General features: G+C 28.2%; 1 protein-coding gene across 1 annotated transcript in view; it reads right to left on the reverse strand.

The window, feature by feature from the left end:
• The window catches only part of LOC141300268 (guanine nucleotide exchange factor VAV3), a 67,729-nt gene that overhangs the window by 47,435 nt on the left and 1,919 nt on the right, over positions 1–18,375 (reverse strand). Inside the window, exons 2-10 of the mRNA XM_073830589.1 lie at positions 18,111–18,203; positions 16,438–16,506; positions 16,250–16,353; positions 13,787–13,886; positions 13,399–13,494; positions 5,565–5,633; positions 2,574–2,660; positions 1,327–1,412; positions 1,050–1,182 (exon numbers count right to left, since the gene is read on the reverse strand). Coding sequence (XP_073686690.1) covers positions 1,050–1,182; positions 1,327–1,412; positions 2,574–2,660; positions 5,565–5,633; positions 13,399–13,494; positions 13,787–13,886; positions 16,250–16,353; positions 16,438–16,506; positions 18,111–18,203 — 837 coding nt within the window. The remainder of the gene's footprint in view (positions 1–1,049; positions 1,183–1,326; positions 1,413–2,573; positions 2,661–5,564; positions 5,634–13,398; positions 13,495–13,786; positions 13,887–16,249; positions 16,354–16,437; positions 16,507–18,110; positions 18,204–18,375) is intronic.

Raw genomic sequence — 18,375 nt, forward strand, 5'->3', positions numbered from 1 at the left:
TTCTCAGAATTGTGATTTATAAACTAACAATTCTGACTTTTTCTCACAATTTTAAGTTTTCATCTCGCAATTCTGACTTTTTTTAGAATTGTGATATATAAACTAACAATTCTGACTTTGCGAGTTCGCAATAAACTCACAATTCAAACTCATGAAGTCAGAATTGTAAAATAAAAACTCGCAATTCTGCCATTTTTCTTGCAAATGTGAGTTTGCATCTCACAATTCTGAACTTTTTCAGCAAATGCAAATTTGTATCTTGCAATTCTAACTTCTTTTGTGAGATACAAATTTGCAATTGAGTTATAAAGTCCAGTTCTGATGGAAAAAAGACCATGTTCTCAGATTCGTGAGTTTATATCTCACAATTCTGACTTAACTCACAACTGTGTGTTATAAAGTCTGAATTGTGATATATAAACTTGCAATTTTGAGAAAAAAGTCAGAACTGTAAGATGTAAACTCACAATTGTGAGAAAAAATGTCAGAATTGTGAGATAAAAATTCACAGTTACCTTTTTTTTATTCAGTGGTGGAAACAGGCTTCCATAAAAAGCAAATACCTGCAAATTTGTTTTTTGTTGCTCTCATATTATTATTAACCAGGACTTTTATCACTTAAATGAACAAAAACACCTTCCCTCAACAAGTCAGACAATTTGTGGCATCATCATTCACAAAACCACCCTAGAGAAACCCTAATAATAACAGTGATGTTTCTGTTACATGTGTAATTTCTCTTTCATGCACACACTCTCTCTATCATGTGCATGTAATATTTACAGCATTATCTAACGAATAATCATCCTGGCACAGCAGCACGTAATGTAATATAACAAACGACATCATGTTTTCTAATTTAGCTGTGTCTGGTGTCGGCTGCGTTCGTTAGCAGTCGCTAGACGGTTTTTAATAGGAAACACCATCTGTGCGAATGAAAGCTGCTCTACTGCAGTAAGTGATTATGGCACGACAGCATAACAGCACATTTGCTGCCCTCGGCTTCGGTGCGGCGAACTTTGGAGGCAATTAGGACACCGGCTGCGCACCTTTCGGTTTTCCTTCTCTGAGGTCGGGTTGTTGGTGATCTTGAAGGAGTGGAGGTCAATCACCTCCTTCATTTCGTAGTTATCTCCGCGTCGTTTGCATACGATCACGGCGGCATCAAACAGGAAGATGTGCCTGCAGCAGAAGGAAGGCGTAGATCAAAAGAGAAAGAGAAATACAAGAGGAGCGCTTGAGGGTGACACCTTCATAACCCTTAGGCCTTAGTAGAGAGTTGCGGAATTTCAGGCTGAGCCGTATTCCTCACTTTAATCATCTCACCTGTCTTGTTTGGCTCGTTTGTCGACTGAAGCTACTCGCACTTCGCTGTCACCTTTCGGTCTTCCGTAGTTACGGAGAGACTGATTCTGCAGAACACAAAAATGGTGCAGACTCAATGCAGACATGCTCGTTTGCTACTAGGGGTCAAGGCTATTGAGTTAGGTGTTTATTTGTTCACAAAATTGTTCAAGGCTTTATACTGTCTCTGCTTACTTCTTCCAGCAGTTTTGGGGAAAAACGAACTAAAAGTAGGCATGCACATCAGTGCATTTGGGTGTTTTTAAAATAGTTCAGCTTTTCCAGGAACATACTGTAGCCTTTTTTCAGCAAGTGTGGCATAAAAAAGAACACAGTTTTTTAACAGACACTTTTCTAAAAATGTCTCTCTCCAAGTGTGAATCTTGTGAGTAAACTGAATGGTTAATGATTCACAAATTCATTTGAATGATTGTAACAATGTTTTGATTGAAGTGAAATGTGTTTTTTTTTTTTATTACTACTAAAACATTTTAACAAATTCCCTTTTTTGTATTGTTTTATTAGATGTTTACAAAAGGAATACAAATTTATATAGCATATATAATGTATTTATAATTAAAAAATACAATTAAAAATTCTGAATTATATTATTTATTGTTATTTATAATTATTTATACATTTAATATTATAATTTTTTTATTTGTATTAATTATTATTAATTACAAATTATAAAAAATAATTAAAATTATTAACAAAATATACTTTATTATTATTAGTATTATTATTATATATAATTAATATATATATTGTATATAATAATAATAATAAATCCATAAATTATACAATCTTAAAATATTTGAACAAATTCATTTTTTGTATTGTTTTATTAGATGTTTGAAAAAAAAACAGTATATATATTTTTTTAAATAAAATGTAAAATTATGCATTATATTATTTATTAAATTAAATTAAATTAAATTAAATTAAATTAAATTAAATTAAATTAAATTTTATTTTATTTTTTAAAGGGCAAATGAAACAATTTAAGACTTAAAGAAACTTTGTCTTTGTCTGAAAAAAATGGTAAACTTTGTGTCTTCAGTATTAGGTGTAAATGATCTGGTCATTGCAAATACTCTGGTGGAAAATTTGTCTTTTTTTGGGTTATAATGTGGCTATATACTGTTTTAAAAGTGTAGTTTTCACAGTATCTTCCCCAAAACAGCTTTTAAATAGTAAAAGTCTATATAAAGCATGATTTTGCTCACAAGGTTTTCTATAGACTTCTGGTACTGGTCGATGTCTCGTAGAGTCTCGATATCTCTCTTCACCTCATTGACATACTGAGCCAGATCCTGTAGAGATGGAAACACAAACAAAACACCATAACATTCAACACCCTGTAACTTTGACCTGAGGATACACAAGGAAGTCTTTCTAGTTGTGTGCTAAAAATAACAATACTTCCTCCCTAGCTTCCTTATTGGCAATGTGGGCTCATGTGATGTTTTCAAGAGACTCGTTTCCGTCTAAAAATGTGAAATAAGATTTCGGCTCATTTGACAAATCTCATTCGGAACACAGCGCGCGTCGTTCCCGTGAGTGGAGTTTAGCGACTCATTCATCATGGCGTATCTAGAATAATCAGAGAGTAGGGGGCTGGATCGCCCACCGCGAGGATCTTTAAAGGGGAGCACTTGAGGAGGTTAACCGTGTAAGCCCGATACCCCAATCAATGCTAAGTGGCTAATTTATCCAAATGAAATCATCACAGCCCTCGGTGCAATCTGCACAATCTTCTCAGCTTGATTTGCCTCAATTAGCGCACGGTTACCTGTCAAGATGCATTTGGCACCATCTTGATCATGTCTGAGTCAAGAGAGCCACATTGATTTTCAACGGAAGCTTTTCTTACCAAAAAGTTGATGCATGCACATGCCAAATAAACTAAAAAGGCTCTTTTGTAATTTCAAATTGAGCAAGGCCTCTAATATCACAGAAGGTTTGGTGATTAAAAGCTTGTTGGTATCAATCAGAGATGTCCAAATCAAAGCCCGCAGGCCAAAGTTGGCCTTTGAGAGGAAGGAAAAATAGGGGGAAAACATGCCAATGAAGCATATCCTAATTTTTAATTCATATTTTTGATTTAACATTTCTTTTTGTTTGATTTTTGCACTGAAAAGTAAATTTAATTGCAATTTTTTTTTATCACGTTTATATAATTTACTAAATTATGTATAATTATAATTATTATAATTATTATTATTCCACAGAAGGAAGTAGTTTAAATAATTTACTAAATTATATATAATTATGATTGTTATTATTATCATTATTATTACACAAGAGGAAAGAAAAAGGGGGAAGAAACATGCCAATGAAGCATATCTTAATTTGTAATTTATATTTTTGTTTTAACATTTGTTTTTTTGTTTTTGCACTGAAATGTAAAAATAAAATGTAATTGTAAATTTAATTTAAAAAATGTAAACATTTTTAAATTATTAATGTAAATAATTTTATAAATAATTGGCTAAATTATATATAATTATGATCACTATAGTTCGTATTTTCAGTTTCATGTTCATATAATTATATTCATTATTTGTGTGTGTGTGTGTATGTGTGTGTGTGTGTGTGTGTGTGTGTGTATAAACAATTTACATACTTTCATCTACATATTACAATTTACATGATATATTCGGATTTACATCTATATATTCAGAATTTACATATTCAGATTTATTTATTTTATTTATTTAACATTTATATAGTCAGACTTATAATTATATATTCAGATTTACATCTATCTATTCACAATTTACATTTATATATTCAGATTTTATATAATTATTTCCTGTTTGGCTCTTCTTATTATTGTTATTCATTATTATTATTATTAAATATATAAAAATTAAATACATTATTTATTTAAGTTTAAATAATATATATATATATATATATATATATGTATTCACAATTTACATTATATATTCAGATTTTATATAATTACTTAGCACTTCATATTATTGTTATTTATTATTATCATTATTATTATTAAATATACAGAAATTAAATATATAATTATTTTTTAAGGTAAAATTTTATATAAGTATATATATATATATATATATATATATATTTTTTTTTTTTTTTTTTTTTTTTGAAGAGCAAAAATTGCTCAATTATTGCCCTAATTTTTTTTATCCACTTAAATATTTATATATTATCAATTAAATATAAATACATTTAATATTTTACAATTTTATACATAATAAAAATTATGAAATTAATTTTAAATTTTATAAATTAAATATAAATAAACTGCACAAGAAATATCAATATATATTCAGACTTATAATTATACATTCAGATTTACTTCTATATATATTCACAATTAAAATTGATAAATTCATATTTTATATAATTATTTCCAGTTTGGCCCTTCATATTATTGTTATTCATTCCTATTATTTGTATTATTTGTTGGACTTTCCTAAATGTACTATACATTATATTATGACTATATTATGTTTTTTCTTAATTTCTTTGTATTACTTAATAATTATTTAATTTGAAAAGCAAAAATTGCTCTTGTCTTGACTTTTTATACACTTAAATATTTAAAAACTTCTTTAATTATACATAAATAATATATAAATAATAAAAAATATACATTTAATTTAAAAAGAATGTAATTGTTTTATTAATGATTTAAATTTAAATGTAAATATAATAATAAATATTTTACTAAATTATATATTATTATGACTGTAATTGTTAGTTATTAATAATAATAATAATAAATATATATATAAATTAAATATATAATTACTTGAAGTTAATTAAATATTAATTATTAATTATTATTTATTTATTTATTTATTTATATATACATATATGAAGAGTTCAGATGCAAAAGCCTCTAAGTGTCATTTGAAATATTTTTTTTAAATGAGCATTTGTTTATTTTTCTTAGAAATTTTAATGTCAAATTTCATAACTATTACAATACATACAATTACATTACAATTTTTTTTATTATTATTATTGAATCAATTTTATCTGAATATAGTTGGATATAAAGCAACATTTTAAATTTTATAACTCTGGTACAAATTCTGCAATTAATGTGGAGCTAAATTTATGTATGACAGTCTAGTTCAAGGCCCAATGTGTCATTTTATACTTACACAGTATTCTTCTGAAATCTCTGCAATGTACAGCTTATAAAAAGGACATTCAAATGCTCAACTCACCTTCATGGCGTCCAGCGCTTGCCGTAAATTACTTTTGTCTGTGGCATCATGGGTGTGTTTCACCAGTTCCTGTCAGGAAGAAAGCGGGATATGAGATGGCTGAGTCTTCACAGGCCATGTCTCAGTGTCTTATTATCAGCAGATGATGATGAACGCAGCAGACAGTCAGATGTACAGGAGCGAAGCCGTGCTGGAGGACATCTGTCACTCTCGCATGCTCTCATAACTCCTACTCATCACCGTGCAAATTGTTTACCAACAATATAGAGAGAACATTTAGATAGAAGTCATCTGTAAATGTAACGTCACGCTCTAGTGTCTTGAATTAAGTTGAATTAATTTGACTGTTTTTTGCATTAATTCAATGAAACAGAATAGGACTTTCCGAAATGTACTATTCATTATGTCATTGTTATAATATTGCTTTTCTTATTATACCATTGCTAAATGTATTGATTTGAGAGGAAGGAAAAAGGAATAGGGAAAAGAAACAAGCCAATAAAGCATATTTAAGTAAATATTATTTTTTTACATGAATAATTTAACTAATTTAATAAATTAAATAAATTATCTATAATTAATGATGATTGTTATTATCATTATTATCATTATTATTACAGAAGAAGAAGTAAAAACATTTTCAAAAACGTTTTAACATTTTTTTGTTGGATTTTTGCACTGAAATGTAAAAACAATATAAGTAAATTTAATTAAAAAACAAAAATGTAATATTTTTTTTAATTAATATTTTAAATAATTTACTAAATTATATATAAATATGATTGTAATTGTTATTAATAATAATAATTATTATTATTATTATTATTCCACAAGGGGAAGGAAAAAATAGGGTGAAAAAACATGCCAATAAAGCATATCTTAATTTCTAATTAATTTCCATATTTTAGTTTTAACATTTCTTTTTGTTTGATTTTCGCACTGAAATGTAAAAAAAAAAAAAAACATTCTTTAAATTAATAATTTAAATAATGTAATAATTAATTCACTAAATTATATATAAATATGATTCCTAATGTTATTATTTATTATTATTATTATTATTATTATTCCACAAGAGGAAGGAAAAAAATAGGGGGAAAATTTGCTAGTGAAGCATATCTTAATTTCTAATTCATATTTTTGTTTTTTGTTTGATTTTTGCACTGAAATGTAAAAACAACATACATTAATTTAATTAAAAAGTATTTTTTTATTAACAATTTAAATAATTTACTAAATAATTCACTAAATTATATATAAATCTGATCGTTATTGTTATTAATTATTATTATTATTATTATTATTACACACATTGGGGAAAGCATGTTTATGAAGCATATCTTAATTTCTAATTCGTATTTTTGTTTTACATTTCTTTTTGTTTGATTTTTGCACTGAAATGCAAAAATAATAAAAGGAAATTTAATTTTAAAAATTATGTAAAAATGTTAAAATTATTTAAATAATTTAATAAATCATTTACTAAATTCTATATATTTATGATTATTATTGTTCATATTTTCATTTTCATGTTCATATTTGTTTAAATGTTCAATTTTAACTATATATTCATGATTTACATTTATATAAATATAAACCATTTACATTTATATATTCATACATCTATATATTACAATTTACATTTATTTATTCATACATCTATATATTACAATTTACATTTATATAGTCAGAATTATAACTACATATTCACAATTTACATTTATATATACAAAGTTATAATTACATATTCACAATTTACATTTATATATTCAGATATATAACTATATATTCAGATTTACATTAATATATTAAAAATTATAACTACATATTCACAATTTTCATTTATTTATTCAAAATTATTACTACGTATTCACAATTTACTTTTATATATTCAGAATTATAACTATATATTCAGATTTACATTTTGATATTCAACATTTACATTTATATATTCAGATTTATGACTATATATATTTCAGATTTACATTTATAAAGTCCTATAACTATATTTTGGTTTACATTTATATATTCACTTACAACTTACAACTAAATATATATCTGAATTTATATATTTAGACTTATATATCCAGATTTACTTCCATATATACCTAATTTTTTTTTCTTATCATGTTTTTCTTATCATATATATATATATATATATATATATATATATATATATATATATATATATATATATATATATAAAAGAAAAAATTTAATTAAAAAATAAATAAATAAAAATTAAATTAAATTAAATTGCCAATTTAATTTTAATTGGGACTTTGTTGAAGAAATTGAATGAGTCCTTCAATATTTAATATTAACTGAGCATTAATTGAGGATTGTGTGTTAATACAATTGCATTGAAAGATTTTTTTTTCTTAATTTTTGCATTCATCAATCCCTGCTCTGAAAAACAGAAGGTGGCTCTGATACAATTTAAAAACTTCAACAAAATAAAACAACTAAGGTGATTATATGGCAAACATTAGACTACAATGATAATATAAGCATACGCAGCAAGGCATGTATTTTAGTCTTACTTTCTCTTTTGGCCTCACACATACACACACACACACACACACCTGAGCTGAAATAATATCCCAACCTGCATCGCAGGTTCAAGAATTGAAATGAGAAGCAAAAGGTTTTTGTGGGGTTGAAATTGCCTTCCTGCTCCGGGATGAAGTAAACAAGACATCTGGGCCAGTCTGTAGGATAAGGGAGGGTTCTATGAATGTCCTTTACTCAGGTCTGATAAATGGCTTCCTTTTGGCCTAAGAGATATATTGCCATCCAGCACAAGCCAAATCCCCTGCGTCAGTCAAGCTGAACCTGCGCATTATTATCAGCAAAAAGACGGACATCACCTTATTTTTCATTCTCACTTCCTTCTGCCCTCACACGGCGAGAGAGAGAGAGCGATAGAGAGAGAGACAGAAAGGAGGTATGACACGAACACAGAGATTACCGCACAAATAAAATGCAGCCAATCTCTTATCCAAACGTTTGCAGAATTCCAGGAGAATATAATTCGAATGGGATTTCACAGCCCTGCATCGCAGTATTGTAATGTCTGGTACACTTTGCACCTTTTTATGTCCAATAACTACCCAATTGTTCAAATTCTGCATTACAACTGATCATCGCCAAGTTCTGTTTGCTTTGTTGCTGTCAGTGTGAACAACTGAAAAAATATTACCACTTTAAACTGATATTTATTGCCTTGGAACACTTTCTTAAAAGCATAACTTTGTATGTCTGCAATGTTTACATCCTGATTTACAACCATTACTTTGGGCTCCCTTTCTTTGTGCGGTTACAGTAAAAATATGATTTTTAAAATCTGGACTTACACTATAATTTAAAAATCTGGAGGCAGTTAAATGTTTTAATGCTTTTGGAAGAAGTCATTTATTTGAACAAGAATACAGCTAAAACAGTAACATTTGTGAAATATTATTACAAATTAAAATACCTGCTTAATATGTGATGGCAAATCTGCTTTTTTTTAGCATTTAAAGGGATAGTTCACCCAAAAATGATAATTTGTTTATTTGCTTACCCCCAGGGCATCCAAGATGTAGGTGACTTTGTTTCCTCAGCAGAACACAAACAAAGATTTTTAACAAAAACCGGTGCAGTATGTCAGTCAAATAATGGCAGTCAATGGTTACCAAATCTTTAGAGGAAAGAAAAACATCCACAGACAAATCCAAATTACACCCTGCGGCTCATGACGATACACTGATGTCCTAAGACACAAAACGATCGGTTTTTGTGAGAAACTGAACATTATTTATATCATTTTTTACCTTTGATACACAGCTACGTCCATCTCTCTGAGCACGAGCTCATCATCCGGCTCGTGACATGTGAACGCGCTCTGGCGTAGTATACGCAAACGCCGGAAGTGATCTGTCGCGTGTATAGGACACTCATTGTTTACACAGTGCACACAGACTGTGGGTGTAGCGGCTATTCAAAATGGTAATTACTTGCGCTTATCCTGATTGTTCAAACCGATTTAAAGCTAAAAGATTACATTTGCTTGCGCAAACTCATCCGGGACTTTTAACCGATTTCCCCTTACGGCGTTTGCGTATACTACGCCAGAGCGCGTACACATGTCACGAGCCGGATGATAAACTCGTGCTCATGACAGATGGACGTAGCTGTGTATCAAAGGTAAAAAATGATATAAATACTGTTCAGTTTCTCACAAAAACCGATCGTTTCGTGTCTTAGGACATCAATGTATCGTCACGAGCCACAGGGTGTAATTTGGATTTGTCTGTGCATGTTTTTGTTTACTTTTAAAGGTATGGTGCCCATCCACCTCTATTATTTGGCTGGCAGACTGCACTGGTTTTTGTTAAAAATCTTCGTTTGCTGAGGAAACAAATTCACCTACATCTTGGATGCCCTGGGGGTAAGCAGATAAACATCAAATTTTCCTTTTTGGGTGAACTATCCCTTTAATAGCTGAAATTTGAATTTTTTTTTTTCTAGTGTCTCATTAGCTTTCAAAGTTGTAAAAAAAAAAAAAATTAAAAATTAAAATTAAATAAATAAATAAATTCAATAATCACTAATAATTAGTAAAAAAAAAAAAAAACATAGCAAAAAAACTGAAATTAAAATTTATTTCAACCTATAAAGTAATATTTTTGAAAATCCAAGACTAATAAAAATGACAAAAATGCATTAAAAAATTAGCAAAAGACAAAAAGAAAACACCAAAAAAAAGAAGAAATAATAAACTTTGTTACTTCATTATAAACTTTAAACCAATAATAACATTGACTTCACCTTCTTTGCGCTAAAAACTAAAACAAAACAAAAAATACATTCAACCTATAAAGTAATATTTTTGAAAATATTATGATATTAAATATGATATTATAATATTAAATTGCATAACAAAATACTAAAAATTGGGGGGGAAGAGAAAAAAAAGAAAAATGAAATAGCAAAAACTGAAATAAAAATAAATTCAACTTATAAAGTAGTGTTTTTGAAAATCCAAAAATTTGGTGCTCCAGAAACATTTCTAATTATGATCAATGTTAAAAACAACTGCTTACAACTGCTACATTTTTCTAGAATTTTTTTGCTGAATAGAAAGTTCGAAAAACAGCATTTATTTGAAAAAAAAAACCTTGTAAAAAAAGAATAAATAAATAAATAAATAATCATTTTGAATAAAATGAACAATAATTATTTACGATTATTTAATTGAAATATAAAAATATTACAATTTTCATATTCGATTAGTTATGAATTTTGATTACAACTCATTATGTAAAGCTAGTTTGCTCTTTCTCTCACTGGCCAAGGCTTCCTCCAGCAGAGCAAAGAGCAGAGAAAGACAGTCTGTCACACGCTAGCCTGCTCTCCAGAGGGGCAGCAGACAGACAGACGCTCTATCTGCACCGCCTGCCTCTCACACACACACACACATTCCCTAAACCCACAGCTGGCCAGATGGGCAGGGAGGTGAACTGAGCTGTGGACGGCCTTGCAGGCATGCTAAATAGACGCACACACACACACACACACACACACAGAAAACACCTTCGCTGTTCTGTCCGCTGAGAGCCAAAAGGTTTCTGCAACAGCAGGAGGATCGCAGTGGCTTCGGTCTACACACGCCATGCACTTCTCCTTCTCTCTGCTTTTCTATTTCTCTCTCACCTTCGCTCACATTTATTTCTAAATCCCCTCATAGCTGGGTCATGCAGTAGACCTAACGTGTGATGGACAGAGACACACTATGAAATATTCATAACAGTCTGCGTGAGATGTTTGTGGAAAAGGGCCAGACCAAACACACAAGATTGGATAAAGCACGCTGCTTGTTCATTACGTGGATTATTCTGCCCCTGCTGGAGGACTCTGGGATATATTACACTGCCACCTACTGGTGGATTTCACACATGCATTATACCACTTCTCTATGGAAGAGTAAATCATGGACTCCACTGCCCCTAGTGGACATTAGCATTAGCTTATAGTGGATCAGGGCATATTAATCAGTGCATACCATTCAGAAAACAATAACTATACCAAAATGTACAAAATATACAGTATATATACGGTTATTATTAACATAATTATTATTAAGAAGACAAAAAGGAAATTAAATAGCATGTTTAATGTATAATTGTTCTGATCTATTACTACATTATTTCCTGTTACCTGAAATAAAATGTTATAAAAGTGTTAATTCTGATAAAAAAATTAACATAAATTATTTTTTAAAACATAAAAAATAACTTATTTTAATTTAGTTTTAGTTTATATTTGTTTTAAATGACGAATTAAAATAATTCTAATAAAACTAATAACTAAAATAACTAATAACTAAAATAAAAATTTAAGAAATACTAAATAGATTTATTTATAAACAATAAATAAATTAAAAAATGTTTTTAGTTTAATTTGATGCAATAAAATAATTCAAACTAAAACTGAAATACAAATTAATAAATATTAAACAGATATGTTTACAGCGATAAATACATCAATGTTAATTTAGACTAAATTAAACATTAAAACAAATAACGTATTTTATTCCACTTAGTTGCCAAGAAAACTTTTCCATTTTAATAAAATTTTAGTTTTATTAAATTAAAACTGAAATATATATATATATAATTACATATACACATTTTTTTCAACAACTACAATAAATAAATAAATGTTAATTTAGATCAAATAAAACTATTAAAAATGTACAATATATTTCGGTTAGTTGTCAAGGAAACTCAAACTAAAACTGAAATAAAAATTTTTTTTTATAAATAATACATAGATATATTTACAACTACAATAAATAAATAAGACTCATGTTAATTTAGATAAAATAAAACATTACAACTAAAATTACTTATTTTATTTCAGTTAGTTGCCAAGGAAGCTTTTCTCATTTAGTTTTGTTTTAATTTAATTTAATATACTAAAATAACTTGAACTAAATCTGAAATAAAAATGAATAAATACTACATAGATATACTTACAACAACTACAATAAATAAATAAATAAATAAGACCCTTGTTAATTTAGATTTAGAATTTCAGTTAGTTATTAATAAATAAATAAATAAATAAATAAATAAATAGATAAATAGATAGATAAATGTTAATTTAGATCAAATAAAGACATTTTATTTTAGTTAGTTGCCAAGGAAACTTTTCTCATTTTAATTTTGTTTTGTTTAATTTGATGAACTAAAATAACTAAAAATTACTAAGTAATAAATAGATATTTTTACAACTACAATTAATAAATAAATACATAAATAAATGTTAAGTTTATTTAATGTTTAGTTTAATGTTTAGTCAGTTTCATCTGATGTACTAAAATAACTCAAACTAAAACTGAATTTAAAAAATAATAACAACATAAAAAATAAATCTCATTTAAATTTTGTTTTAGTGTAATTTGATTAACCAAACCTTAATAAAAACGAACAAGTACTACATAGATATATTTACAATAAATAAATAAATAAAATACATATTGTTTTTGCTAACTGTTATTTTATTTAAGTTAGCTGCCAAGGAAACATTTCTCATTTTAATTAAGTTTTAGTTATATTTGACATACTAAAATAAAATAAAATTGAATACATAGATACATCAACAGTAATAATAACAACACAACAAAAGTACTAAAAGTCTAAAATTAAAAAATAAAAACGGAAACAAAATAGTAATACTTAATTTAAATTAATCTATAAAAATGATTAATAATAATCATTCATATCTAAAATACACTGCTTGAAATTACTCATTTAAAGGCTCAGGGAAACATGTTGTAATTTCAAACCTGTAGAAGCAGATGATACTTAAGGACTCTCTGCATCGGAACCACCAGCAGATCTCTCAGAGTAAACTTCCCATTATTGGCTCGTTTGGAACATAACTGAAATTAATAACAAACAGAAACCACATATGTGACTGTGACTGTTCTGCAAATGTTGAAATAAACTGTTCTGAAATGTTCTGCACTCTTTTCAACCACCAGGTGGCACTGTCTAGCAGCATATAAATAGTGTCACTTCAGTTTTGGAAACATAACTGCTTTCATTAAGAACTATTTCCAAGTTCTCGCAACAAATATGCGTGCCTTTAATGCTAAAAAAGAGTACTGTATTCACGGAAAGAGCCACTTATACCCAGAGATGTTTCATGAACACAGTCTGACAATGCCTTACCTCTAACATCTGCCTGACGTCCTCTCTGTTCTTACAGATGTCATCCAAACACGCAATGGCTGATTCTACTTGGCTGCAGTATTTTCCATACAGGACTAATCTACCATACACAAAAAGACACATGTGAGAAGGGGAAGGAGGGTTTCATTCATTTAAAGGTGCAGTGTGTAGATTTTTGCGGCATCTAGTGGTAAGGCTATTGCTGCGTCCCAATTCGCCTACTTATACTACGCCCTAAAAGTATGTACTCTTTTTGTGAAGAAAAAGTACATACTTTTGAGTAAGTGACAGAATAGTAGGCACGCTTTGGGACGTACTACTTCGTCATAACTGCGTCTTTAACGGACGCTCTGTTGCTTAGTTACCTGAATCCTGTCACTGTTTAAACTGCCCTGTCAGTCATCACAGTTAACATTATCTACATTTCGTTTAATTTAATTTCCTACCGTATTAGAGAGAAATTAAGAGGCACGTTCCTTCACGAGTCTTTCATGCCGAGAACTTTGCTCTTGTGTTTGCATAATTATGCATTTAAACGTTAATGACCACACCTATCATTATAAAAGTTCGTAATGTTGCTGCACATGAAATATAACGCGGATAACATTTAAAAATATTTTTTATCAGGTTACACACTGATTATTTATCACTCAAACCCCTTTCTCTACCAGTCCGTTGGTCGCGCACATCCTCCATGTTTGTAGTTTTTTAACACTTTTTATGCGTGTTTGTAGTTCTAATCGAATCCTCGTTCACCGCGCAATGTGTTGTGGGCAATATTAGCCGTTAGAGTGTGCATTGATCCGCATTTCGAATTCCGAAGTTAAGTAGTAGACCATCCGGGAATCTTTGGAATACTTTTTTAACCCTCTGGGCCTCTTCGGTCATTTTTGACCGAAAAATTTTATGTTTTGAATTTTTAAAAATCGTAGCTTCATCAGAATGAGATGACACTTGGTGACTTTCGTTGCATTAGCTATGTGAGTACAAAAAAAATCAGTGACATGATTCGGATATGTTAAAGGGTCAAAAAAAAAATAGTCACACTTGGCTCCTTCGCGGTCAAAAATGACCGACATAGGAAATGAATGGGAAATACGAAAAAATTTGATAATTCAGATAATCTTTTGGTAATACAAGCTACAAATGAGCAACTGTGCTGAAAAGAAGTGTTCAGCAAGCAAGGACTGACACTCTAAAATAACAAAAGTACAGAACTGACACACACACGCACACACACGCGCACACACACACACACACACACACACACACACACACACACACACACAGACACACACACAGACACACAGAAATAAGCAGAAAAATGCAAAACCTGATATTTATCCAATCAAAAAAAATCTAAACCTTGCCAAAATTTATCTTTTAGAATGTCTGAATATATTTCTAAATGCAAAGCCTAATAAAATGAAGAAACAATAAAAAGAAAAAAAAAAAACAATAGGAATCCCAAAGCCCCTGTATATATGTATATAGGGAGATACAGGAGTTTACATGGCATTACACAAGTTTTTATTTTTTATGCCACTAGATGGTGCAATTTTCACTTTAAAAAATGGATTTTAAATGCTTTTACTCTATTTTAATGTGAAATGTTGTATTTATTGAAAAATAATAAATACATAATTAATTAAAAAATATAATATAAAATATAAATCTACTGGGGAAAAATTCCTCATTAAAACTGTATAAATATTGCATAGATTCATAAAAAATGCTCAAAATTCTAAATAATAATTACAAAATATTATTGAACAAAAATATATTTAATTGATTTTCCTGAAGAAAAAAAAAGTTACTTTTTAAGGCTTCGGTCACTTTTGACCGCGAGGGAGCCAAGTGTGACCCCTTAATGAGGAGGCCCAGAGGGTCAGACTACGATTTGGGACATACTAATTCTATTTTCGAATACTATTTAGGACGGATAGTATGCGAATTGGGACGCAGCATGAGAATTGCAACCAAAGGTTTAGTCCACCGCTCACCCCTCCCTTTACAGAAGCTACGGTAGCCGCGCAGGATTAAGATTAAGTCGTCGTTTTAGACAGCAAAGAATAATGAGGTTTCCTTTAAAACGTAAATTAGGGAATTATATTTACTTAATCATTCAATAAAAAGATGTTATTGTGAATATTACTGTTACTTGTTCATGATTGTGTCAGTGTTTTTCCGCTAGAACAACAGTGATGAAACGCGATCTGTAGAGCAGTTTGTCTGTTCAGGGCTACTGTAGAAACATAACGGCGACTTCCATGTGAGGGGACCCGCGGTGTATGTAGATATAAACTGATAATTCTAAGGTAATAAAAACATAATGGTTCATTAAGTAAGGTATTTATACACCCCTGAAAACATAGTTATGTATATTATATTTCATTCCTGTCTAGAGATCATCTTAAATATTACACACTGCACCTTTAAGAGCTAAAGGGACAAATCAATCACCTTTCTTTGTATTTGATAAAGATCTGGTACAGGTTACTGGCGTTATGCATGAGCACTGAATCCTGGACCTCCCTCAGAAGACTCGTGTGCACTTTCACAAGGTCCTGGTGCAATACAGAACGTCAAAATGTGAGATAAAAACAACAACACACTGATTTGCGCTAAAATGTGTCCAGTTTGAGACTTACTGGTATATTGATGAACACTTTTTCAATCTCCACACCAGACAGTGACTGTCCCAGAGGCTTCATAAAAAACTGGGTGGAGAAAAAAATAATAATAATAATAAAAAAAAAAAAAAAAAAAAAAAAAATATATATATATATATATATATATATATATATATGTATATGAAAATTAAGAAGTTGCTAAATAAGCTAATGCACACTGTAAAGTAAATATTGCAATATAATACATCTTTGTGGAAATTTACCATGGTTTTATTACAGTAAATGTAATAGAAATGTTGTAAGAATTAAAATAAATTATTTTATTATTATTATTATTATTATTATTATTATTATTATTATTATTACAAATACATTAATACTATACTACAAATAAACAAATAAATAAACAATATTTAAAGAAATAAATACATAAATATTATGATTCTTTGATTCATTGTGGAAATTGACCATGGTTTTATTATAGTAAGTACAATGGAAATATTGAAAATTCATACTAAGACTTCAAACAAACATTATTATTATTATTATTATTATTATTTATTAACAAATACATAAATACTACAAATAAACCAACAAGCAAGCAAGCAAGCGGTAAATAAATAAATACATTTTATGCCTATGGTTTTATTATAGTAACTACAATGGAAATGTTGTATATTTTAAAATAAACATTATTATTATTATTATTATTATTATTATTATTACTACTATTATTATTATGATATTACAGATAAATACAAATACTACAAATAAACAAACAAACAAACAAACAATAAATAAATAAATATTCTAATATTAAATAAATATTAGGACCATTGTTTTATTATAGTAACTACAATGGAAATGTTGTATATTGCATTATAGATTTAAAATAAACATTATTATTATTATTATTTCTTTTTATAGATACATAAATATTACAAATTAACAAACAAGCAATAAATAAATAAATAAATAAATATTATGACCATATTGTTTTATTACAATGAAAATGTTGTTTTATATAAATTTATTTTATTATAATATTATTTTATTATAATTATTTATATTAATTCTATTTTTTATAAAATTATTATTATTATTATTATTATTATTATTATTATTATCACTATTTTTATTATTATTATTATTATTATTATTATTATTATTATTATTACAACAAATACATAAATACTACAAATAAATAAATAAGTAAATAAATAAATATTATGATTCTTTGATCCATTGTGAAAACTGACCATGGTTTTATTATAGTAACTAAAATGGAAATGTTGTATATTACATTATAGATTTAAAATAAACATTATAATAATAATAATAATTATTATTATTATTTGTTTTTTTAAATACAAAAATACTACAAATAAACAAACAAGCAAGCTATAAATAAATATTATATATTATAAATGTTAATGTTTAATAATAATAATAATAATAATAATTGTAAATAATTGCAATAAATTGTAATAAATTTCACAAGCAACCATGGGTATCATGACAAAATATTGTACAGTAAGTTAAATCTAAACATGATAAAAAGATTAATCCATGATTTTACCTAGTAACTACAGTCTTTATACAAACGATGTGTTACATTACATCTAGCAGGTACTTGGCAGATTTTACACAATGCATTAAAGCTGGATTATTACATAATAAAGAGGCCTCACTTTCTCTATAGAGTCCAGCGTCTCTGTGTACTTCTCCTCAGTCTGTTTGATTTCCATCAGACAACAGCTTCTGATGTCCGTCTCGGCCTGTTTCTGTAATTACAACAGCAAGACAGAATAAAACAGAGGACATTTTATGACTTGCAACCTAAAACGTGTGTACGTGTGTACGTGTGTGTGTGTGTGTGTGTGTGTGTGTGTGTGTGTGTGTGTGTGTGTGTGTGTGTATATATATATATATATATATATATATATATATATATAT

The sequence above is a fragment of the Garra rufa genome, chromosome 24 (genome assembly GCF_049309525.1).
Source record: "Garra rufa chromosome 24, GarRuf1.0, whole genome shotgun sequence".
In the NCBI taxonomy this organism is placed as follows: domain Eukaryota; kingdom Metazoa; phylum Chordata; class Actinopteri; order Cypriniformes; family Cyprinidae; genus Garra; species Garra rufa.